A 27,996-nucleotide genomic window follows, 5' to 3' on the forward strand; every position below is an offset into this window, starting at 1 on the left:
ATCAAGTTGTTGTGTTTTAATTTCGTTTCGAGTACTATAGTCCTCCTTCTTCTGTTCGTTTCTTGAAGATGCTTCTATCACTTTGAAGCGAAAGAAATTAAAATTAATTCTCAGGAAGGAACAGAGAAGAAACAACTAATACTTATTAAGAACATTGGTTTAACGTAGCTCATAAACGCTTTTTATTATACTTCTTAGATTTATGAACTTTCTTTTGGAAATTAATACACAATAGCTCAGTGTAAACGACATATACTTTTGATGCAACTCTGCTGATGGAAGCTTCATGCAGGGTTATATGCTTTCTTCTCGATTTCGGGGGAACATCCAAAGTAGTGGCAGGTACAAAGACCGGTTTTTAGGAAAGTCGAAACTGGTTTTTGGAAACTTTCAAATAAACCTTTCTTTTAAACAGTTTTGTATCAAAATTGATTTACGTTTTCTACCAAAACCGTTTTAGGTTTTGGTAAAAAGCCGAAACGGTTTTGGAGAAAACCAATATGTCGTTTAATTTTTGGTTTTTCTATAAACCGGTTTCCGGTTTCTATAAAAATCGGTTTTGTCCGTCTAATCTAAAGCTCTATGGACATTAATCACTTAGATGCTACACATACAGAGTCCTCCAGAAAAATGAATACACTCTTTGTCATCCTGTATCAGAATACTGGCATTGGCAGAATACTGGCATTGACAGAATACTGACATTGACAGAATACTGGCATTGACAGTTCTTCTGAAATGGAAGTGTGTTGTAGTATGGTTTCTCGCCCAACAGATGACGGCATTGTCAATTGTTTTCAGTTAAAATTATGTTGTAGTACGGTTTTTCGCTCAACAGGTGTCAGTACTGTCAGCACGGTCAGTGAGGTAAGAAAATGGCAGGTGCACGCTTGACGTCCTGGATGACAATCTGCAAGGACATTGGATTGAGCGAAGAGGTCCCATTGGGTTACCCCCGTTCGCCACATCTTACCCCTATGGACTTCTTCCTGTGGGGAACTGTAAAAGATGAAGTGTATCAAAGTAAGCCACACACGCTCGAGAATCTTCGCCATAAGGTTATAGAGGCATGTGCATTGATACATTGACCGCTATAGCTGCAGAAACCGTCCTCGTTCTGTTGAGTGTTTGGATCCCAGCGGCTGCAAGGTACGTCTTGCGACCTTGCTAATATTATATTCAAATATAACTGATATAATTTAAATATTGCTCTATTTAATAATTGTGTTTATTTATAAGTTAGAAATCCAGGCCTGGAGTATATTAATTTATTGGTATATATATATATATATATATATATATATATATATATATATATATATATATATATATATATATATATATATATATATATATATTCATTTATTTTATTATTATTAGTGTAAGGAAATATTTAATCAATTTATGTTGTATATTTATGTATATATATATTAGAGCATCATCCCCTATTATTTAAGAATTAACCATATTTTTATTTACAGTTTAGCTAGTTCTATCGTTGCTTTTTTTTCCATGCTAACTTTTTCTCTTAGAAGCCTGTCGAGGAGGCTAGCTGCTAAATCCATTGTATTTCAGTCTCCCTTACTGGGAATTTTCCATTCTAGAAGTTGGCGCTAAAAAACTTTCTAAAGAATTTTTGTTGCTATTTTTTTTAGCAGGTCAAAACGTATAAAAAGGCTGCCTCCCCTATCTTCGTCGCTGTGCAATTTGAGGATTCCTGAATGTAGGATCTTGGCCAGCCAGTCCGCTGCACTGGAAGTGAATAGTGCAGTTTGGAGAGAGTCCCCTCTAGTTAGAGACTGTATGTAGAGAGAATAGTGATTCTACTACATTACAGATGCCCGCTTAAGCAATTGAGCTTTGGCCGTTTAGATAGGATATTCAAATGATAGGGATTTAGGAAATAAGTTGTTATTTTTAGATGCTTAATCCTACGCCTATAACAGAGGCTATTGGATTACTATTGCTTGTTTAGAATGGGAGTATATAAGCTTCCTAAGGGTCTATGGCGGAGGTGAGTGACGCACGTATAGACTCGAGGTTTTGGTTCCGTCCTAGTGGTGGAGGAACATTTATTTTGAATTCCAAATGCGTTTGGGTTCGATCCCTGCTTATGTAATTATAGCATATTTAGGTGCTGTAAGAGATTAGAGATTTCTCACTGCAACTTTCATTTAAGAGAGTGTTAGAGTGAGTATTTAACCAAATTCCTTTATTTCCTTGAGTGTAAGGAAATTTAGAGCCGTGAGTAAAGGCTGACAATCCTATCCCTAATACCAAACCTATCCAATAAAATTATTTGCTTAAGCTAGATAGAATCCTTTTGTGGACTTAACTTGGAGTCCCAGAGACAGGTTTAGGCCAGACAGTGACCTTTGAGTCAAGGTCCCGTCTTTAAAAGCAAGGAGTACGGTCCAGAAGTAACTGAATTCTGTAAACCGTATTTCCATAGGTCCCTGCTATAATAGAGAGTAATTTGATTAATAAGGAAATTAGGATTTCTAGAGTTTAGATTAAAATACTTCCTTTCTCCATTAGTTATTGGGGAAGGGTAAGAAGGAAGATAGAGTGCATATAGGGCGGAGTGGCGTCCTGAGTTAAAGTTAGTAACCTACCTTTAAATTAGAGTATTCTATTTTTGTAAATAAACGAATAATCTCCTATTTAATTTCTCGAAATTTCATTTAATATTCTTTGATATGAGCCTAATACCCTAGACATTACGAGCAGATACTTTGTAAGGACGTAGATAGGAATTTTTGAATATTTAGAAAGTAATTAGCTGTTATCGCTAATTGTACGGAATTGATATTCATACTTGGAAGATTATTAGCCTAAGAGAATAGGAGGACAAATTTAAAATTTTTTTTTCTTCCACGGCCAACATTTTGAACATCTAATGTAAACATGTGCTTACTTGAAGGTTTGTGACACACGTTTGAAGAATAATTAAATCTAATTAAGAAGTATGATATATAAGTTTTTATTTTCTGAAATAGTGTATACATTTTTCTGCCGGACTCTGTATATATTCTAATTTGGGGCGAGGATTGATTTTAGGACTTGAGACGAATTTCTCTATAATATTCTATGCATGGACAAAAGACTCCCTCATTCGACATCTAAAAATCTTAATCTCTATATATAAAAGAAGTGTAGCCCGACTGACTAACTGAATGAATGAATAATTGTTGAAAACCTAAACCAAAATGTTTAACCTAGAAACATCAAATTTGAACAGTACTTGGTACATCTGCGATGTAAGGTACCCACTATAGAAAGATTTTTAGCAAATTTGACATGGAAAGAGAGAGGTAGCAATTCAATATTTAGGAAAATAGACCTAATGAAACACGTGTATGAGCATTTTGCAAAAAAAAAATTTAGTATTCGGACACTTCATTAAAAGTAACTAAGCAAGTGTTTCAACGTGGTTTGACATTTTACCCAGAAGGAAAAAAGTATGTGTGAAGAAGAAAAGGTATGAGAAGATAATTGTTGTAATAGAATGTCTATATTCCAGAATTCCTTAAAAGTCTTCATCCCGGCGAAATTAAAATACCGCTAATTTTACAGTAATTATGTGATATCTTCAAATAGATAAAAGATAATCGAAATGTGGAACAAGAGCGCCCTAGACAATATTACTTTACATGAGACACCGTTATCACGACTCACTTATCTGCATTCGATTTCGAGCCACTTTGAAAATCGGCATTTATTTTCGCGTTTCTAAGCAGCTGAAAACGGAAAGCCACTAGGTGACTTGTGATAACGGTACCTCACGCAAAATAATATTGTCTAGGGCGCTCTTGTTCCATATTTCAATTATATTTTATCTATTTGAAGATATCACATAATTACTGTAAAATTAGCGGTATTTTAATTTCGACGGGATGAAGACTCTTAAGGTTAGAGACATGAAACATAGTAGTCAGATTTTTCATATCCAATAATTAAACATTTCTTTCATCGTGTTTTGATCTAGAATGGAAGAAAACGTTGCGTTGTGGATCACTAAACTGCCCACATGAGGTGATGGAATTTCGTGAAAAGTTGAGACGAATTCGATATAGAAGAAGCAGAGGAAAGAACGGAAAATATTGTAAAATAACGTGGAAGGATTTGCTATATTACATTATTATAGCAGTAATCGAAAACTTCATAAGGATATTGATTACATTGCCCAGCAAAGTGTTCCTTTAAGAAAATCAGTTGCTACTCAACTAACTAGACTAGCCCAATCACGAAAACGACCCTGAAAATCACCGATTAGCTGTAGTTTCCAAGATACGAGGAAGAAGGAATCTCCGCAATGTGGGTTGTGTACTTGACCCAAAATCCTGACGACGTGTTAGTCTGTGGATCCCAATTAGTCCTAGTGATTGAGGTAAGCTATAAAATCGTTGAAACGGTAAAGATATTTGCTTTCCAAAGATACTGTATATTGCACTCTTTATTACTATGTATGGTGTAGAAGTACTGTACGGAGGTATTTAACTTGCTCCTACGCATACAGTAAAGAGTTAAACAAAGGACATATTTGGTACTTTTTTCCGCATTGTAACTTACTGCGAGAGAGTAGCTACAAAGTGTACATATCATCCTAAAGCCCCTTTATTGCCTTTAATTTGGTAAAAATTTAATTTTGATACCATTAATTGAGATACGAAAGGTTCCTAAGGGTTAACCAAAGGATTAAAGTCGACCTTTTGGAAACTGCCTTCAAAAAACCATGGATGATAAGCAGCATGATGTAGTCCCTTTCAGGAGATATGCTGCAATATTGTTTTGTATTAATGTAGTCTACTTTTATCCTGGTTGCTAACGCCAGTCAGCAATAAGAAAGGAATGGGAAGACCTTGCAGCCTGGGTGCTTCGGCAAGAAAAATCATGTGGAGCTTATTTGCTGGTATTTGTTACGTGTGCGGTTAAAAATGAGTATTTTTACAATAGTCAGGTATATAATGATTCTATTCGTATATAGCTTAATTCATATAAAATCAGTTTTATGTGACATGTAATTCAATATATATGCCTCGCAAATGCGTAAAACCTTCTAACAATATTTGATATGTTTGAGTCCAGGTAACTTTGAAACCACAACACCGCACTATAACGCCAATAAGTGGGAAAGGCCTGCCTACAGTTTGTACTTTGGTGATAAAAGAAGATATTAGGACAAGTTGTACGTCCGTCATATATGTTGTACATCTTCTCCCTTAAATCTTCACTCATGGTTGAACTGTCATGATCTGGATAGTAAACTACGTAAATTATTGGATCTCTCACATCAGTAAGGTGAAAAGAAAAATAAATGGTGGAAGGGCCATTGGTCTGGAAGTATTCAAACATTTCAGTAATATTCTGACAGGGGATGAGAAGTTAGCCAAAATTCCTTTTCTTCAAAAGTCCATCAACGCCCAAGAAAATACAAAAGAAGAAGATTATAGGGGAATAGCGGGATATTTTCTGTACTACGAGAAACTTACTTGTGAGATGTAATATGTTCTCAAAGTTGCACTTTTTACATTCGCTCTTGGACTTCTTCAAAAATTAACACTGTAAGTAACGAGCTTAGAGAACGCTTCCACCAGGAAATTTCGAACGTGTAACAAAGGTACCAGGAAGAGTAGAGTGCATCAATATTAGCTGATTACTGCTTGAATACTTATCAGAGAATCACAAACAACACAACACAAACGATAGGCAAAGCGATTGAGCCTTCACAGCACCCTCAAAAGCACAAGTATCACTCGAGTTTATCTAAAATATAGCAGAAGAAATCAAATCTTCTTGGGTAGTACAAGAATAAGCTGCACCTTTAATATGCCGCATGAAGCTTCCAAGAACAGTGATAATTTCGCCATGTGACGTGAACCTGTGTTCCGATGTGGCTCCATACGACTGTTATCGTCGCCGTAGTATGGTGGGATTTGTCTGTGTAAATTGGGAATAAGACATGTTCTTAGAAATAAGAATGACTAATTTTGTCTTTTTTTTTTTCGATGTAATGAATCTTGAGCTTGTCTTCGTAGCAATAGCCAGTAACAATCGTGATTTTTTTTTTTTTTTTTTTTTTTTTTTTTGCTGAATATAGGTGATGGCCTGAACATTCCCACTGTCTCCTAGGTAGATCAATGTTTGATCAATTGCCATTTAGATGGATCAATGCTTCGTCCATTGTCACAACAAATTTCTAGCGGTCACCAGCTACGTGGCATTCGTACAGCAATATGCTCTTGTTCTTTCGCTGCTCGATATGCCATAGTATTAACGTAGATTATCCATGTTTGGGATAGTTTACAGCCTCAAGTTCTGATGTGTTGCACGATTCACTGTTGATTTGGCTACAGTTAAAGATTTGGCCACAACAGCTAGGTTTATCCCTGGCCGCCCTATCTTTAGCAAATGTTTTAAGAGTTTTATTGACCTCTCCTTGGATGTGAATCCGTTGGTAATGTGAGTTATGGAAAAGAATGATATGCATAACATTTAATTACATTATACTAACAGTGTTCCATCGTACCACAAAGCTGTGGTTCCGTTAGTGTTCTACTGTTAGGAAAATGTTTTAAGTTTGTATGGAAAAGAGCCATGACGTATCATTCCCAAAATTGATTCTTCTGGACGGTATTTTGCCAATTACAATAATCTTCATTCTGATGCACATCGTATGAGAGATACATACATGTGTGTGTGTGTTCAGTTTTGTTGTTCTGTCTCAACCCGAATATTTTTATAGGTCATTGCCCTCAACCCTTCTCCCCCTTACCAAAATTTTTTATAAAAACATAAGTTAGGCCAGAATTGATTATATGCTAAATTAATCAAAATCGAGTCAGCGATCTAGAAGGAGTTCAATGTCAAACATCATTAAATTAATATGTATTTATATACAGATTAGAAAACCAAACTGTTTCGTCATGAACAAAAGACCAAGCCATTTCTTTTGCAAGGATTCTCTGTTTCCTTGTGTATTGAAGTATAGCATCCCTTCTTCTGCACCAAGGCAATAAGATGTGCTCTCACAGTTTAAAATGGAAACCGAAACCCTGAAACACACTCATATTTCAATGGTTTCCCATTGAGAATCGAACTCGGTACTCTGTGTACCGAACACGCGGCCGCTAGCCAGTAGAAAAAACAGGGTGAGTTTTTAGCAAGACTTGTTCATTTCGGTAATAACATATGATCAGATATACATTGCAGTTTCCTATTCAATTTTTCATTGGCGTTACAGCTTGCTATACAACATTTTAAAAATGAAATGGCAAAGAAATGAGTTCAAAAAAAAAAAAAATGCGTAGCGTACGTAAGAGTCATTATAATCTGTTCCAGCATTTATTCACGTTTTCTAAGTTTCTTTACAAGACTGAAGCGTCTGCCAATACAGGAACAAAATAAACCGAAAAATTTCTAGTAAATATTACGCAAGCTAGTATCTCAAGTATGACCCTTTGTATCAATTGACGTTTCTCTTAATGAGCTCTTAATATCAAAATAAGCGAAGAAAATAAAACAGATACAACATTAATGCCAAGATCCTTATGTATAGCAGGTTAATGAGAATTTCAGATGCAGAAGCTGGTAATTTCTTGGGCTTCTATACGAGAGAAAATTATGGTTGTTTTACATTGCAGAACCGTGATTTAACTCTTGGAATGTTAGGTAGCTGTGGCTACGTTCGAATTTATGGATGGGATGAAGACCCTAATTGACAGTAATAAACACTGCACGTGTTTCATTTATAGTGTATATATATATATATATAATGTGTGTGTGTGTGTTGATGAAAGTATTCTCAAATCTCGACTGAAGTTGTTAATATATAAAACAGTAGAAAGTAGACGCCAGTTTTGTATACACCAGCTGTTTTCGAAGTGGGAGAAGGGTTGCTACATAACTCTATTGGCACTAGTATCGGGAACAATCAACGGAGTGAGGAACTTCAATTAAAACTATACCGAACATTTTAAGCTGAAAAATCTCTTATGTCCAATTTGCCATATATTCACTAAAAATATTAGATTAGGAAGTGATTTTTCTAACAATAATGTACTCAAAACAGTATATACTGCCTATGTAAGGTCTCAAGTAGAATGTAGAATGCTAATATGGGGTTCTAATAGGTGAGTAATATATAAACAAAATCGGAAACATTCAAAATAAAATTTGTGCTCTTTTTGAATACTACAAAGAAACTGGAATGTATCTGAAATTTGAGAAGTACAAAGATCTTCAAAGCAAACATACATTACAATCACTTGAAAGCAGTAGAGCGCATTTCATTTTATCTTTCTTGCATAAAATAATTCATAGTCAGGGGCGTCATTTAGGAGGGCAGGAGGGGGCAATTCCCTCCCCAAGAGTTTCAGAAATGCATATACTTTAGTCGATGCCTACTAATATACTAGTACAAGCCGTGAAATTCTTATGTCGCTGATGCTTTTGCCCCCCCCCCCAAGCAAAGTCTGAAATGATGCCCCTGTTCATAGTGCAATAGATTCAGAATATTTGTTAGCAGAAATTAAACTTCATGTTCCACATAGAGCAACGAGGCTCAATAATGGCATATTCCACCTCTCAGCGCCATAGGCGGAGTTAGGAGTTGGTTGCTGGGGGGCAGACCTTTTGTCTGCTGGGGGAGCCACGATTAATACAAATGAGAATCGAAGGATCTTATAAGTGGCATTTTTGTTTTTTGTCAAAAAGTTTGGGGGGGGGAATGAAATGAAATCTTTAAGTTTTACGTCCCACCGTTATGCCGCTTAGGCTAAAGGAGACGGTGATAATGAAAGATGAGTGAAATGAAGAAAGTGAGAGGAAACGGGAGAACCCCGAGAAAATCCACGAGCACGGTGTTCGTCCACCACAAAGTCCACACGGCGCGAGCTGGGATCGAACCAGGGACCCCAAGCACCGGAGCTGAACGCTCTACCGCTGAGCCACCGCGCCCCACAAATTTGCAATGCCTCCCATAGCTCCGCCCATATTTAGCGCAAATGACTAATTGGATGTATCGCTGTCAGAAAAATATGTTTATTGATATCACAACGGCAACCCGAGATAAACATTTTTAGTTATAGATAAAATTTGACTCCAAATAAATGAGCTGTATATCTGCTAAATGGACGGTACTCTGCAGCTACCTCGTATCTCAAAAACAAAACACTACCTCACAGAAGAAACAAAAGTTTGAGAAAGTTGGAAATTAGTTGAAAGTCAGTGATGTTTCTGATGGAGAAACCAATTACGATAACAAACCGACCTCTCCATAAAAAAAAGTCGCCGATTTTTTAACGAATTTCCAACTTTATCAAGCGTTTTAGTTCTTTCGTCAAGTTGTGTATTTTTGAGATACGAGGTAGCTGCAAAGTACCGTCGATATGTATTTTAAAGTATTAAACATGTATTTTGCTATTATATTATTGTTATGATATCTGCATTCTGACGTGTACTATAATACAATGATGGAAAACTATAATTACATATTTACCTGTTGGTTTCCTAAATAATAATAATAATAATAGTAATAATAATAATAATAATAATAATAATAATAATAATAATAATAATAATAATAATAATAATAATAATAATAATAATAATAATAATAATAATAATAATTTTTCAGGTTGTTCCTTATATGTACAAAAAGGGCTAGTTGCTCCATTACAGGTTAAAATTATCCTTTGATTATTTTTTAACATTCTTTTTTCTAAATGTTGGTCCATGAACTAATTCAACTCCATACTGTATTTACGCAATTATTCAAGGACTATGTCACTCAATCAAGCTATAGCGTAACTAACAACATTTATTGGCTTCAGGCAGGCAATCGATAACATTGGTACCAACATCTAATAAAGTGACTATTTATTATTAGTAGTATTGCCGTGACGCATAGACTGCGAATGCTTATCGTTCATTATTAGGATGTTTGTTCCACTTTATGATTTGGTTGCTGTACACAACAGATTAAAATTTAAAATTATTCTTTGTCAAAAGTTCACATTATTTACTTTTAACTCTTTTTTTTCAGTTTGCTTCCACCCACCCCAAATCCAATATCAAATTTATGCAATTATTCAAAGATTTCGATAGAATGTCAAGGAAAATATTTCAGTTTAACGTCCCATAATTATGCCCGTTAGCTTAAGGGGCATGATAATTAAGGCAAGTGAATGATGATGGACGAATTAGTAAATTGAACATGTGGGAGAAAACAGGAAACACACCTAGAAAATCTAGGGATACCATGTTGTCTACCACAAATTTACTTGACCGGGGATCGAACCGTGTGTAGGCTACATTTTAACATACCGATACTTGCACCATTCCAGATATAATAATAGCGTAACCAACTGAAGACCAATCTGAACTAACCTGCAGACAAATTTTGCTCCACAAAGCAAGTAACATATATAAAAAATCAATAAAATAGATTTTTAACGGTGTAATGGGTAAAGTGTATTAGTATACCACAATAATGGAACGGATAGTATAGTGGGATTATAGTTATAGTGCATTGCTTGTTACATGGAGACGATTACCCAAATGATTTATGACATTTTATTTAGATGTGATAGATAGTAGAATAGATGAGATTGAATAAAAATAATAAGAAGAATGTATAATGTAATTAATTAATATTTAAAATAAAAGAAGCAATTACATATGTTAAATGCACAAATATACGATACCTGCCTGCATACGGTACTAAAAGAAAGAAGCATACAATAACTACAAAAGCATGAAAAATTGCTAATAGATAATTTTGACTTGTCATATTATACCATACATTAGTTATACTTTTTTTTTTTTTTTTTTTAATTTATACTTAATGTCCTGATGACAACTACTCAGAGACTTTATGTTGAAGCTTTGAATGGAACGAAGTGAATCCCAAAAGGTGGAAGCCGAATGAATGATCGTTGACCGATTTCAAAAGAATGAACACTTGGTTTATAAAATCTGTTTTTTTTTATATATATATATATATTTGCAAATGTCCTTGTTTGTCACAACTAGTTGGCACTCTATTTTTGAATTTTAAAATGTTTAAATTATAGTTTTTTGATAAATATTATTGTTATGTATACAAAAAGTGTTGATTATTATTATTATTATTATTATTATTATTATTATTATTATTATTATTATTATTTATTATTATTATTATTATTATTATTATTATTATTATTATTATTTTGTTTAGTTTTGGAAAATTCGTGTATTTTTCACCAAAACATCACCAGATATTTTGTTTTTAACTTTTTTTGCAAACAATAAATTAAATTACGTAAGCACATATTAAGGTTAGCTAGGTGTTATGTTATAGCTTGTTATGGGAAAGTTTATCTTTTAGTTCACACAACCTTGGTCTCATGTTATTTTTACTTTTGGATGCTTTAACTATTCTCTCACTTTCCGCGTACCAAATATTTACACTGGAAATTATTATTTTAATTGTCTATTTTGTTTTATGTTCATAAAAAAAAAACTTTATGCACTATTAAGTGATAATTTACTTATTGTATGATACAAGAAATCGCAATAACAGACTACAAATAAAGCTAACTGCCTGTTCAAAACACATCATGACCAACTGTATGTAATTTACTGTTCTTTCATCTGTTGTTTGACAATGTTGACTAATTAACTCCAAACATCAATAGATAAGAAATATAGATAAGTAATTGGATGACAGTGAATATAGTAAACAGAAAGGTAGGTTAGGGATTTTTTTTTTTTAAAGAATCTAAGACAATACCATCATAATTATATATGAGAGGAATTTAATGATTTGGGGAGTAACGAACAGCTTTTTTTTTTTTTTTTTCTTTACATTAACACACGGCAGGCACCAAAACTGTTGCTATATTTGACTTTTGACTTACCACACGGGTGAATGGTTACTTGATGAAGTCCGAAGGCCGCCCAGTGTTTGCAGATAAAATCTTCCGCCTAACTGAGCATCTTCCAGTGACGTAAGCCATTGACTGAGTTTGAAAAAACCAAGAACTCACATAACAACGGTGTATTAGTGGATCCGAAACATAGGTAACACCCTAAAAGCCTTTTTTTCTTTCTTTCTTTCTTTTTCCTAGTCTCTTGGATTAAAAGCGGAATCTTCCTTTGCCATCTCTAAAATTATAGGACTCTACTTGGTCTGAAACATGCTTTAATTTCGTTTTACCGTCGTCAGAAAATTGGACCGTGAAAAAAAAATTGTGGAAAATCAAGTTTCTTCAGATAACTGGTTCTCAGTTCATTGTCAAGTTGTTACATAACACTTTCCAAGATTTACAGGTTTTTAAAAGCCTCTCATTTTCTTACTACAGACACTATATACCGCAACACATGCAATTTTTTGCAATTTTTTTTCTGTTCTTTTAACAGTCGATGAATTATGTCATCTCTTTCTATGCATTTTCTCCCCGCTTATTTTCTATGTGAAAACATGGAATATCAACGGTCCATCAGTTAGTTTCTTACACAATGTTTTATGTTCGATATCAGGCGATATAAACTTTACTGGAGCAAGTGTAGTCAGTTTCTACTGTTCGACACAAAGAATAAACGAGTTGATTACTTGAAGTTCCACGATAAGTTTTATATAAAAAAAAGAAAGAAAAGAAAAGAAAATGAAAGAAAAAGAAAAAAGAAAGAAAAGAAAAATCAATTTTGATAGAATATTATCCACATTTTCTTTGAATCTTTACTCCAATCCTCATTACTTAAGATCAAAAACAGTCTAAAAATTATTAAGTTTAGCTCCGTAATTTACAGTGAATCAATTACTGGTTTCAAAATATGATTCGCAAAATCTTTCGTAAAAATTATTCCATTTTGACAACATAATAAATATGTTTTTCTAAGACTGCACATATTCTGCAATACTTAGAGTTGAACTCGGTCAAAAATTGGGACTCACTTCACTTCCCTAACCCTCCCCCCCGTCCTGCTATCTATGATTTAAAAACAACATGTTCCGCGATAGCTTTTGGTAAAAGGATCGTTGAATTTTGGTGTAGACGTAATACAGAATAACTTCCCTAAAAATTTCCATTATACTGAAGTTACTATTTGAAATGGAGACTGGTCATCGACACGTTAGCGAAAAAGACAGTTACTTCATTCACTTATGTTGTGGATCCAGGTAAATGGTGACATTGCATTTTCATTTAATATTGGGCGCATAAAGAGTGTACAGCCCAAACGGCTTGTCCGATTCAAAAAATTCCTTCACTTTAGGTTGAAAACCATATTTGGAGACAGTTTTTTCCCTTACATTTTGTTGTAACTCTGATAATAACAAATTTACCATATCTCAGGGAAACTTTTGAGGCACCCTGTATATAGCAGAAAATAAAATGAAATCTTTCAGTTTTACGTCCCACGAGTATGCCGGGTAGGTTAAGGAGACGGTGATGATGAGAAATAAATGCAATAGTGGAATGAAGGAACAAGGTAGCCCCTAGAAAACCCATGCACACGGTGTTTGTCCACCACAAAAATCCAGTTGGCGCAAGCTGAGATCGAACCAGGGACTCCATACACCAGAGGGGGAATGCTCTACCACTGAGCCATGCGGGTCGGAAGAATTGGTGGAATGAGAATCGAGAGGAAACCGAGGACGGACACGATGTCGTCCATCACAAACTTACCTTTAGGATGTTGGGTGGAGCCTCTAAACTTTGTGCTGATGATGCACTGCACACGATGAAGATGGGACATATTTATCCTGATTTCCATAGAAATACAGCTAACTCATATTTGAAGGTTGAGAGAACTCTGCCGTAAGATATGAGTTAGCTGTATTACGAATTTCATACTATTAATCTACTTTTAATTTCTCGAATACCATTATTTCCCGTTCGCGATGAATTACACAAATTGCCAGCTTTATGAAACAGTCTTAAATATTTGAGCGACTCGGGTGAACATAATGGAATTCTTATTTTCTGACTTTGGAGAAAATTGAAAAAGAATGTTCATCATTCCCATGCCATGTAATGCAATGACACATACTAAACAAGCTTCCTCTCTAGTATGTAGGTACAATTCCGAACTTGAACTACCTACATACTGTTCTATGGTTTGATCCCAAGCCATTACACCCAATAACTCAATTATTCCTTAGGGAGCGCTTATAGACTAATCGTGCTCTCTCAAGCCACTCAACTAATGAGCCTTACGAGTCTTTCTGTACAATATGGGTGAGTATGGAGAAGAATGTGCAGAATTCGCAGGGTAAAGAAAAGAAACGAAGAAAACTCAGCAAAACTTTGTGACCAAAAAGAACAGTCTTAAAAAGAATTAAAAAGAAAATCTCTGAAACCTTTCAGCTTAATGTCCCATGATTATGCCTTTCGGCTAAGGGAGAAGATGATTAAAGCAAGTAAATAATGATGGAAGAATTGATAGAATGACCAAGTGGGAGGAAACAGAAGTACTCCGAGAAAATTCACGGGCACGATGTTGTCCATCACAAACTTACTTGGCAGGGATCCAACCAGGAACCCCACGTACCAGAGCTAGGCGCTCTACCACTGAGCTACCTTGTCCCCCTTAAAGATAAAAAGAGAAACCGGTTTCAAAGCATATCCTATTTTAAAAGTATCTGTCTTAAGAAGCAGAAACATATGTCAGTGTATTAAAATGGATTGAAGAAGGTAAAATAAGGGAAGAAGAAGATTAATTAATATATCAAACCGGGTAATTCATCCGTCAAAACAAAAGGATTAGCAGAGAACTTGTAGTATCCGGAAGACTTTATTTAGAAGATGATGACTTGTAATACGTATCGTCAGTGGCGTATTTAGGGGGGGCTTCCGGGCTTAAGCCCCCCCCCGAAATCTTACTATAGTAAAGTATATGAAATATCTTGCAGAATTTTCATATTTTCAGGCAAAGCCCCCCCCCCCCGAAAGTTGGCAAAACCCCTCCCGAAACAAAATCGTAAATACGCCACTGCGTGTCGTACATATAAGATTAAATAGAATTCTGCACCATAATACCTTAATATTTTTGTTTGTCTTTCGCTTAGTTAATTGTTAGCTCATTTCTGGACTAACAGGAGCCATAATTATTTCCTATTTTGCAAACCATTGTGTTGAAAGAAATAAAGATCGGAGAACATTGGATTGTATATCGATTAGTTGGTAAGATTGACGTTGAACGTCTCTTTTCAAATATGATACGTAGATCACAGTTTAACGTGAAATCCGAGCCACATTGAACCTCCACCGGTAATCGATGCTGGATCTCCCACACCGAAGATGCGTACACTAACCAAAAAATCACGAGGGAGATCTGGATTATTAAGATACTAGTAAGTTTCTTTCTCCATTGTGAAACTATGGTAGGTTCAAGGTTTTGCAAATTTAATACTGAAGCCGAAAATAGTATCAGTGTTCCTTTAAAAAAAATGTTCCGGGGGGGGGGGAGGAGGAAACACAGTATACGGAAAGGCACATATTATTTTCATGCGGTCTCGGTATAACTTAGCAGCCTCTTTTCTAAAGTTATGTAAAAATGTCAATATTGTTATTTCTTGTCCACGAAAATACTGAAGTGTATGATCCCAACCATCACCATAAAGTTAAAATATTTATTCATGGCCTGTAAAAAAGTTTTCTTTTTTCGGTTCAAAAACTCTAATTGGCAAATACAATAGAAATGTATTAATAATATTAAATACAATAGACATTTATAAAAGTTTTACATTATAACTTCGTCCGTATGACAAAAATTCACTTCGTAGTTTGTTTTTAATCATTAAAGAAGACGTATTCTTCTCATTTTTGCTTTGGCGTATGAATTGATTACCTCATTGATAAAATTCGAATTTGGCACTTCTTCACCCTCAATGCTGATCAACATACAGTGCTTCAAGTTTTCTTCTGCCATACGAGATCGCAATTTTGTTAATATCCTGTTCATTGTGCTGAAAGACCTTTCAACACTGGCTGTTGATATAGGTACACACATGACCGATTCACATATTTTATGTAGATTTTCATAACCAATTTTCACTTCAAGTACTTTTGGAAGAACGGGGTCTATATCCAAACAAGCATTTTCAGTGCTCTTCATCAGTGACCGAAGGAAAAATTGAAATGACTTTATATCTGCCCATAACGGTTCCATATCAACATCGACGAAATAGTTGCACAGTTTCTTTACATCATCTACACACTTGATACTTAAAAACATGCCTATGTTTTCGAAGTAGGATGCACTTTCCATTAGGCCAAGGGGGCGGTCATTGAATCTATTTGATATCTCTTCGACAACCTGCAACACATAACTCTTCAGGTCCTTAAGCGTTTTCTCAGGATCTTCGTCTTCCACAAAAGTCTTCGAAAATTCTTTAGGCTTTTGCATGGCCTCCAAAATCATAGTCCTCAAATCGCTATTGGTGCTACAACATTCATCCGCTATCTTCGTAATATGTTCTTTAGTGGCATCGATCCTAGACATCAGAGATGAAAATGACAAGGTTGCATTTTGAAGCTGCTTACTCAAGTGAGACAACGCACTTAGTAATGCATCCATAACACAAAGTGTGATAACAAAGCTTTTGTTGGTTATTTCGCCTAAAATTCCTCCCGCAAATGACGCAAAATCAACCCCTTCTTTGTGAATATGCTCAAGAGTCAACAAAATTCCCGAGAAGCACCTTTTCACTGCATTCACAATTCTATAGTGACTTAGCCACCGTACTTCAATGCATTCAGGTACTTTTAATATAGGATCGTTTATGATTGCCTGAATTTCATGCAGAATGTTTTCCCGCTTAGGTGATCTACTAAATAGATTGCATATATCTTTCAATGTATGGAAAAATCTTTTAACTTTGGGATTCTTGTTTCTGCACGTAGCAGCAGCAAGTGACAGCACATGAGCTCTGCAGTGAATATACGGTATATCTCTGCCAGCTTTTGTTGACAGAATCCTGCGAACACCAGAACTGTTGCCAGAAAAGTTAGACACACCATCGAAACTAAACGCTATGATATTTTCGTCTTTCAAATTGTGATTTTTCATTTCAGTGTCTATAGCATTAGCAATGGTATCGGCTTTGCAATCAGGTATGGTCACCAGCGCCAAAAATGTTTCAACCGGAGCACTGTCCTCTACATATCGCAAACACATACTAAGGGCCATTTTATTATTTATTGATGTACTTTCATCAGCCATTATCGAAAACTTTTTATCTCTGATTTTTTGAGTCACTTTAGAACGTAGGACTTCACCAACACAACTCAACAATTCGGAAGCAGTGTTAGTAGTTAGAGTGTTCACTTTGTTCATTTTTCCACGTTTCTAGTTCTGGACTACACTGGACTACACTGTTCGCAGCCTGTCCATCTCAAGGCTTGCAATGTGCGCTTTTGAATGATTATGCTTTTACAGTTTTCCGTCTTTTCCTAATGCATTTTTATATGCTGTGAATGGATGAGTCACAAAAACACCTCCCGTTTTCTGCTGCACATTAGGGTCATTCTTCATATATCGCTCACAATATTTACAAAAGGCACCTCCACGTACTTTGTCCTCGTACAGCCACTCATACTGTTGTTCCCACTGTTTATTATACAAACGCTTCTTCTCAACAGAACAAAGGTTTTGCTCATTTATATTTGCCCTATCATCTGCACACTTTGAAATACATTTCGACTGCTCAACATCAATACTTACATCCTTCTCTTGTTCTAGTCCGTTTGCATTTCCCTTACACTTACTTTTATCTGCCGTATTATCACTTAGATTTGTAGTCAGTCGACAAGGAATTCGATGGGCCAGGGTCCACAGATGCTTCAAGCTTAATGTCCAACTTTTTTTTCCTTTATAACAAAATTCAAGACAGATGTTTGACTTTCGTTTTTCCTTTTCTTGTTGGAAGACATACTGAACAAATCACTCACCTGTAAACAAGACACACTAAGTGAAAGCACAAAACTATAATCGCCAATATTAACCTAAACAGAATAACTTACATGTGTCATTCGTTTCCACTGGCGCAAATCCCGGGGGGACGAGGGGGACATGTCCCCCTCAATCTTGGACCTGGGGGGGACTGTCCCCCCCAATAATCTGACTTAAAAAGTGCTTTTGGGGATAAGTGTGATGATTTGCGTCCGACTGCCACAAAGGAATGTAACATGAAATTGATTTCTCGTGGCTTTTCCATTTTTTTTAAAAAAAAGAATCGTATTCTGTAGTATTTCAAACTGAACTTCGTGCTGTAGTGCGTTTAGTAGTCTCATCAATAGGCCTATGTATTAATTCTACTTGGGCACAAATTGCAATAAATGCCAGAGGAGGATATGCCCCTCTCCTGATGCTGGAAACTTGTCTGAGCTGTAGGTACGGGCATAAATTCCAGCACTATTCAACTCTGTCCCCCTCCAACATTGGAACTGGAGGCTCTTCCAATAATCCGATTTGAAAAGTGCTTTCTGCAGATAAGTGTGATGATTTATGTCCGACTGCCACAAAGGAAAGTGAGATGAAATTTGTTTCTCTTGGCTTTGAAGGCGTGCGACTGTGCGTGACGTAAACTGATATGAAATCTTATCTCCTCCTCTGCCCTAGTCCCTAGCACACAAAGAGTATATAGACTATCCAATGTCAGTAGAACCCATCTTTTCAGTAAATGCGCATTTAATCTATTTGTAGTATCAGCTTAGGCATCTACTCATGCTTCGTAAGCTAACTAACTCTATGGCCTATGGAACCCGGAGGTTCAATGCCGCGTTCACAAAAGTTCTCCATTGACTTCTATCCTTAGCCAGCTGGATCCAGTTTCTACTTTGAATTCCTATTTTTGCGAGATCCATCTTAGTATTGTCTTCCCATCTGCGCCTAGGTCTTCCTAATGGTCGTTTTCCGATTGGTCTTACGGCTAACACTTTGAAAGCGTTCCTACTTTCTTCCATTCTAGCTACATGACCCGCCCACCTAAGCCTCCTAGACTTGACGACCCTAACAGTGTTGGGTAAACTGTATAAATTATGTAATTCCTCGTTATGAAGTTTCCGCCATTCCCCATTCCCGTTCATCTTGGGTCCGAATATTCGTCTGAGCATGTTGTTCTCAAATACTTTCAATTCATGTTCTTCCCTCAAAGTAAGCGACCATGTTTCGAAACCATACAGAACAACAGGTATGATTATCGTTTTATATATTTTAAGCTTCAAATTCCTCGACAGAATTCGCGACGACAAAAGACTTTGAACTGAATAATAACACGAATTCCCTGTTTTCAGCCGACATTTAATTTCTTCGTGAATAGGATTTTCGTCTGTTAATATTGATCCTAGATATTTGAAAGTATCCATTCTATCAAAAGTATTATTCAATATTTTAACGCATTCATAACTTGTCGTATTACGGTCCCGACGCACTTCCATGTATGACGCACTTAGTTTTCTCTGCATTTACTTCTAAATCCTTGTCCCTGCGAGCGTTTAATAAGACCTCTGCATTTCTTTCTATTGTTCTATCATCTATTAAATTTACATCATCAGCGTACGCTAGTGAACACCGTTTAGCTCTCGGCCCTGGTTGGTATCTTTGGTTTTCCTTATAGCGTATTCCAGGACAAAGTAGAATAATAATGGCGACAACGCATCCCCTTGTTTCAGGTCATTTTCGACGTAAAAGCTCGTGGCCAAAAAAATTTCCTACCCAGACTTTACTTTGGGATTCATTTAAACATGCCTTAATTGATCTAATTAGCTTTTTCGGTATTCCAAATTCTGTAAGAACGTTGTACAATGTTTCTCTCCTAACCGAGTCGTAAGGCTTTCTAACATCAATAAATAGTTGATATAGGGGGCTACTGATATTCCCACTTCTTTTCGAGTATTTGGCGAATGGTAAATATTTGGTCGATAGTTGATCGATTTCGTCTAAATCCACACTGATAATCTCCAACAATTTCATCTGCATATGGGGTCAAACTCGCTAATAGCATGTTTGAAAGGATTTTATAGGATGTTGACAGAAGAGAGATGCCTCGATAATTATTACAGTCAGTTTTGTCGCCTTTCTTGTGGATTGAAACAATGATTGATTCTTTCCACTCTTGTGGCAATTCATCCTTGTTCCAGATTAGGAGGATGAGTTTGTGTATCTTGTTCCACAATTTTTCGGCTCCGGCTACAATTAACTCAGCCGGAATTTCGTTTACACCCGGAGATTTGTGTTTCTTTAATTTCTTTATAGCGATTTCTACTTCTATTCGGTTGGCTTCTGGAATATACGGTTCTGCGGTGAGTATTTTCCTTTCTCCAGGCACATTAGTTTTTGACTGCGTGTTAAGCAAATCGTCAAAGAAATCTTTCCATCTATTTAAAATGCTATATGTATCAGTGAAAACTATTTCATCAGCTTTCTTTAATATAAGCACGCGGTTGATAGCCTTCCTTAAATTCGTTGATCCCTTTATACATGTCCCGAATGTTTTTATTTTTACTATTATCTTCAAGCTCCTTAGTTTTCAAAAAATCGCGTTTCTTTGTTCTAAAAGGTTTGGAAGTTTCCCGCCTGATCTCTACGAAATTTTGTGTAGTTATTTCATTCGGATTTTATAGCCAACGTAATTTTGCCTGTTTTCTCTTCTCTGCTAGTTCGAACCGCGGTTTGTTCTTACGTATTTCCACGTGTCCCAGTTTTTCTTTTGAGAGAGGATGCTTCGTAAGCAAAGAAAGGAATTCAATTGCTGGAGTATTTTTCTCCATAACCTTATGGTTACATCTGTTAACTAAAGAGTATATGACATGGTGTCAGATTTCTGTAACGATTTCTGTAATGTTATTGAGATTATCATCATTTTGCTCAAAGAGTATTGTTGTATCATACATAATTGATATTCTTTCTTCATAGTTTTGGGGAAGTCCTTATTTATATTATTACATTATTATGAAACAATTTTAACGTGGATCTTCGTGGATGCCTAATTAGAAACATACCAATTATAAATATGCATGTATTCAGATTTCAGAATGTGTTCACGGCAGTGATTTGTAATACTGATATGTACTACTACTTCGTCTACATCGCCTAATATATAATATACTCTACAACAGTTGATCAGATTAATTTACCGTAATATGAGTTTTATCTCACTTCTCTAGAATAAGGCGTATTTAGGATTTTGTTTCGAGGGGCTATACCCAACACAAGGAAGGAAGTGGGCAATTGCCCTTCTGAGTAGAATTAAATATATTTTAATTTATGCATAAATTGAAGTTATAATGGCAATAATTGCAGACCGATAAATCCTATATGATATGATACAAAAATTTAGGAGTGAATATAACCCTTTATTCTATTCATACAAATAAAAGGAAGAATCCACTTAGCCTTCCTAATTTCCCGGGCTAATTATTCACTCGTTTTGATTTTCTTTAATTCAAATATTTCCTTCTTTTAAAAATAACTAAGTTATAATAAGAATAACTAAAGTCCTGTCATGTTGATATCCGCTCAAGTTGGTGTGGAACACCAGTTTCTCTTATCAACTCCTCTTAGTTTTGGTGTTACTGATGACGGTCGACTTGAATCACAACTGACAACGGTCGATAAAGTATGATAAGCGAAATGAAAGAAAGTAACATCAAGAAAAAGAAAAAGAAAAATAGAAAGACGAAAGAAAGAACAAAAGGACCAGTTCTTACATGGAATGAAATTTGACAAATACAGTATTATTTCTGAACAACGAGCATAAGAAAATGGAAAGTCAATGACATTCTTAGAAATGGTAAGAAGGATTATTGTTGTACGTGGAATGCGAAAAACTAACAAATTTATTTCGGGGGAGGGGGAGGAGCTTGAGCCCAAAAGCCTCCTAAACACGCCATTGAAGACAATTCTGCTCCCCTGATCCTCCACAGCATTGTTTTTCAACTTCATAAATATTTTGAACTTCGCTTATATATATATATATATATATATATATATATATATATATATATATATATATATTATATGGGAACGGTCTTACCCGTCCCCCCCCCCAATGTTAAAGACAGATTTGCGCCTATGTTCGTTTCAGATATACGTGCAACACGATGTTCAATTCTTACTCTTCCGTTCAAGGTTGGCAGTTACAGACACAAGATACCACCTAATCGCTAAATATGAAAAAGAAAACAACTATCGGCACGAGTTTTAGAACACCTTGGTAAAGTAGCAAGATTAAAACCGTTTGTTTATCTGTTTATTGTCTTCTGAAAATATTTATTTCCCACTGCTGGTACTATTCTATTTATTATATTATAGATGTATTACTTTGGTCTCTCCGGGGGGGGGGCACTCTCGGAGCTCCGGGGGGGGGCAGTTCCCCCAAAAACATGTCTGGAAGAAACACTGAATAGTATTTATGTTATTTCCCATTGTAATAGAAAGAAATGTAACTTCCCATTGCAATAGAGAGATAAGTAACTTCAAATTTTAATAGAAAGGAATGTAACTTCCCCTTTTTATAGAATGAAATGTAACTTCCCATTGCAATAGAGAGATAAAATTACAAATGCAATCTGATCTTCAGACGCTAAATCCATTAAAAAAATGGCATTTGCCCGCCTGAGTGACATTTATATAGATTTTATCAATAAAATAGTAGTAAGTCAGTGAAAAACACGAAATTTTACTTATATCAAGGGGTCTCCCCCCCCCGCCCCCAAGCCAAATCTGAAATGACGCTACTGGTTTCAGTGGAAAACTAAGAGTTGACTGATATCTACTCTTTGGATGCTGAATCCGCATCAAAAAGCCATTCCTTGCCATATCATATCGTTATTGCTGTATCTATGGAGATCATTATTGAAACCGGAAGACAGTAAATTTGTACCACTTCCGGTTTCAGTAGAGATGTAAGGTTGGAGATGAGCGATTTGTTTAGGACAGAGAATCGACTCCACAAAACCCGCTATATCTTACCGTTTTTGATTTGATATCTGTCGACGAACGGGTGGACAGACATAGCCAGGGTTGCCAACTTTTCTTAAGAAAAAAATCGGTACGGGACACTCGGTGATGGAGCCCTTTTCCCTGAAGAAGACTACACGTACGGTGAGTTGTTGAAAACAATGTAAATAATCAGCTGAATAACACGAACCTGAATAAATGCGGCATCTTATTCTTTTATTTTCCCACCCACCCACTGCTCATCACTAGGTACAAGCAATATATGCAACAAATTCAAACGAAAACAACTGCAATTTATTTAATATAAACAAAGTTTAGAGAGAAAACTATATAGATTTTATTATCACAAATGAGCGTATAACAGTTAATGAATTACTGACAAAAAGTATTACTAAAATCAAGTCTTATTTTTTGGCTATCCTCATACAAAAATTTCAAACAAAACAACTTTAATTTATTTAATATAAAGAAAACAAAAACTTGTTAAATTGATTCTATACATAAAACTGTGCGTGTAAAAGAATGTTATTCCTTTGTAAAAATGGCCCAGTAAAATATTAACTTTGAAAATCGATAAATCGGGACAATATGCGTCCCGACGAGTGTCCGCTCGGGACGGGGGACAAATTAGTCAGAAATCGGTACAGTCCCGAGAGAATCGGGACGGTTGGCAACCCTGTACATAGCTGTTCTATAAGACTTTTAACAGTTACGTATAGCCAAGTTTGAAACTCTACAATATGTCATTTTATTCTATATGTTTGGATTCGTTGAGTAAATTCACTGAATTTGGCTTAGTTTGAAATTATGCGTCGCACTTTGACACTTACAACAAAACATCCATTTTTTGCTATCATTAAAAATGTAAGCAGAGGTTTACAAGAAAGAAACTTCATTTCTGAACTACTACTGTACCGAAGTTAATTTAGTACGCTAGTCACATCGCTGTGAGTAATAAGTAATAATAGCAACATTCAGTGGTCGAAGTGAGACGGTATGCGGTGGTATGCCATACCACCTCTGGTTTTTCAGTGATGAAAGCATACCGCCTCTGGTTCTTCAGTGATCAAGACATACCGTCACTGGAGAGTAATACTAAAGACCTTTAATAATTTCATTTTTATACACAGTAATTGACGAAGAGCTTTGCACGTGAAAGATTTTATTTCTTATGTAGAAAAAATTTCTAAGGACAACACCGACATTTTTGTTGTTTTCCTAACTTTTGTTTTTTAAAATGAGGTTTCTTCAAAGAAGTTCACCTAGTTTATATTTTAATGTGCCATATTGAATTGTTTCTTTCTTATGTACGTGTCTTCTTGCCTTAATGCATGTAAATGTCGTGTTTTGAACGCGGGCGGATTTAGCGGTCTGCTGTGGGGCCGGATCTTCCGGGTGTTTGGAATACCCCTCAGTCGAGTGGGGCTCCGAGAGTTTTCTTACAGGAAATTGAAATGCTCGGTTGTTGATCATTTTCGTGTATAATTCTCTATAATACAACATAATGGGATTTTTTTTTTTCAGAAAGTTGTTGGCTGGGATCAAAGTCTCTCCATGTTGCCCCTTCCTTAACTACAGAGAAACTCTCTACAATAATTTTCAGTCATTATGAAATAGAAATGCAATCTTTTAGGAAACGTATCCTCACTGTATTTCAACATTTAGATAGCCGGTATGTCGAGTCGAAATTGTAACAAAAGCATGCCGCCTCTGCTCTTTTTCCATTTCGAACACTGGCAACATTGTTATATTTCTTACATGATATAATATACAGAAAAAACAATTGTCACATACCTTCAATGTAGTCGTCTTCCATCTCTATCACGTTCTGTCACATGTGTAAAAGGCGCAGTACACCGTCAGCGTGTCAACTTTTATCGATGTCCCGCAGTAGCCACCATATGGCACGGACGATGACTTTTCTTGTGTTACAGCGCTTTGCGCGAAGTTGTTCCTTCATTCTAGCGACAAGGTCGTCATCTCGTCAAGAAGTCCCTCTTGATCCACGCATGCTCATTTTGTCTTTTCGAAACTTCTTGTTATGTTACTTCCACTTTCTTCCTTTATTTTATGGGACTACTCCTTTTGACTGAATAACACACAGTCCAGTGTTCGAAGTAAAAAAAAAAAAATTAAAAAAGCAGAGGCGGTATGTTTTATTACGATTTCGACTCGACATATATCTATCTACATATTGAAATACAGTGAGGATATGTTGCCTGAAAGATTGCAGTTCTATTTACATAATGACAAAATCATTGGAGTGGTTCTCTGTAGTAACGCGGGTGGATATATAGAGAGACTTTGAATCCCTCCAACAACTGTCTGAAAAAAAATTAAAAATATCCCGTTATGTTGTATTGTAGAAAATTATACACAAAAATATCGAATGAGAATTTTAAAAATTTCCTGCGGGAAAACTCCCGGTCTCCCACTCGACCGTGGGGTATTCCAAACACCTGGAGGGTCGACCCCCACAGCAGACAACTCCTAAGTCCGCCCATGCTCAAAACACGGCATTTATCCCACCCAACCAGGTACATTCTAGGAACGTGCCATTTAAGTTCCATATGTACCGTTTACGTACCTGGTACTTGAAAAATGTACATTTCATATGCATAGCACGTGTCGCGAGGTGCGTGCCTTTCGAGGAATTTCTGACACTTGAAAGGTACTTTTACATGCTTCACTGGAATGTGAGGAATGTGAATGGCACATACCCCATGTACCATGGCATGGTTGTGCGTAAGTTGCTTCGTATTGCGACTAGGGTTGCCAATTTAGCCACTTTGTGACGAGATCTGGCCATTTTGAGAACGTCGTTAGTCACATAATTTCCAAAGAGCCAATAGTGGCTTTTTAGCCATATGCTTTTCACTTCTATAGCCACTTTCTGAGTTTAGCCACATTGTAATATATTGTGTGTGTCATTTTGCAATTTTCTGCAGTGTTTTCTTTCTTCTTGCATGCAGTATGTAATAAGCAAATACATTACATACAAAATTAATATATTGTCAGTTATATATGGTGCTTATTGGGAAAAACACTCCCCAAAAAAGTTCATCTTAGACTGGAGAAATGGTTATCCTTCCTTTTCCATTATTATTTGGCTATGAAACAAATGCCGGAGACATATACAACCGCTATATACAACAGTGTGGTGTTGGAATGTGTAATGATTAGGATGTGATGTTTTATTTTATTTTTTTGAAATTTCAACACTTCCAATGTACCCGTAAAAATGTACTAAAGAAATAGTGCCCATGTTTTTTAAATATTCAATTAGAACTGGACAATCTACATGAAATTTGCAATCGATCAGTGAAAACGTCATCTTTCTAGAGCCTGTAGTTTCTGAGATCTCATTGTCGAGAAACATATATGTGTATTTTAAAAGAGCTCCAAAGATGGAAGCACAATTCATTTGCATGTATTTCGGAGAAGGCTTACTAAAGGCAAAGGCCTTTGAACAATAATTTAAAAGGATAAACTTTGTGAAAAATATTTATTTCAGTAATTTATTTAAACTACACTCTTTTAAAACTATTTGTCTTTGTTATAAACGTGAAATCACAAATAACCGTAAATCAAAGGTTTGAATGCTAAGGTTATAGGTTAGAGCTCGGTCGCTCGTAAATGTTACTGTAGTATTTTAATAGATAGTTAAATTGCCACACAGATGCCGGAGGAGGGCATATATTTTCAGAGTTAGTTGCTTGGCTTTTTTTAAAAGTACAAGCTTCTAAATTCGAACGTAAAAATGAAGCGTTAAGGTTTTAGTCTTTAAGTACTCGCACCCCCAGTTGCATAGCACTGCCCTAAGGAACATTACTGACATGCCTAGTACATTCCTGGCACATGCCAATGCCAAGTAAATGTGTCAAGTACATACACGGTACGTAATATACACATAATAGATACATTCCTCGGTATGTGTCATGCACGTACTTTTGGGCGGAAGTAACCTTATTCCTTACATGTGTATTTCACATGATTGCTCTATTCACGTACCTATCATGTACATTCCAATGTACCTCGAGGAACATTCTTTACACATGATCAGTATGTACTTGTGTTGGGTGGGTATATGCATTAAGACAAGAAGACACACACATACATAACAAAGAAACAATTCAATATGGCATATCAAAATATAAACTACGTGAACTTCTTTGAAGACACCTCATTTTAAAAACAAAAGGTAGGAAAAAGCTAAGAAAAATGTCGTTGTTGTCAACCTAGAAATTATTTCTACATAAGAAATTAAATCTTTATACGTGCAAAGCTATTCGTCAATAAAAATGGATTTATTAAATGTATTTAGCATCTACTTTCCAGTAACGGTATGTTTTAATCATTGAAATCCCAGAGACGGTATGCCGTTATCACTGAAAAACCAGAGGCGGTATGGCATACCACCGCATACCGTCTCACTTCGACCACTGACACAGTCGTTACCACTTGTCAAACTTCATCACTTCATATTCCCTTATCAGCTATGGAACGCTTGTACTGTTGTGATAAAGAACTCTGACATGAATACAGTGTTGCTACAACTTTTGATCGAACCTATTTCCGCGTATCCAACATTGATGGCATACTTCACCCCCCCCCCCCTTCTGGTTAGTCTAATGGCTACTGCCTTTGAAATATGATGTATCTGGTTCCATCCCCGATGGGAAAGCAATGAACGTACTACACTGGTTCCGGTCCCCATTTAAACTATAGTTCTGGGACACGATGACACAGTAGTGGAGTGCTCACCTCTGGTACTTGGAGTCCCTGGTTTGATCCCGGTCAAGTAAATTTGTGGTTGACGAGATTGTGTCCGTGGGTTTTCTCGGAGCACTCCCAGTTTCTTATTCCACCAATTCTTCCATCATTATTCACTTGCCTAAATCATCCGTCTCCGTTAGCCTAACAGATATAATCGTGGTTTTTACTCTATAGTTCTTATCTTACCGTATATAGTATCATTGCAAATAAAAACCATGAACACGAATCATTTTCATTTATTCAGCTTCTATAGTACCCTAACAGCACAAT

The 27,996-nt window shown here is 36.0% G+C and overlaps 2 protein-coding genes across 2 annotated transcripts in view; both read right to left on the reverse strand.

Annotated features, from left to right (window-relative positions):
- LOC145664048 (uncharacterized) overlaps window positions 1–24,947 on the reverse strand; it is a 141,611-nt gene extending 116,664 nt beyond the window's left edge. Inside the window, exon 1 of the mRNA XM_081730386.1 lies at window positions 24,745–24,947. The gene's annotated coding sequence lies outside the window, so the exon portion shown is untranslated. The remainder of the gene's footprint in view (window positions 1–24,744) is intronic.
- On the reverse strand, window positions 15,787–17,211 carry LOC145681828 (zinc finger MYM-type protein 1-like). The gene has a single exon (XM_081753438.1). The coding sequence runs from the start codon at window positions 17,209–17,211 to the stop codon at window positions 15,787–15,789; it is 1,425 nt and encodes a 474-aa protein (XP_081609564.1).
- Window positions 24,948–27,996: the final 3,049 nt, after the last annotated feature.

Source organism: Thermobia domestica, chromosome 1, assembly GCF_964235325.1.
Source record: "Thermobia domestica chromosome 1, izTheDome1.hap1.1, whole genome shotgun sequence".
Taxonomy (NCBI): Eukaryota; Metazoa; Arthropoda; class Insecta; order Zygentoma; family Lepismatidae; genus Thermobia; species Thermobia domestica.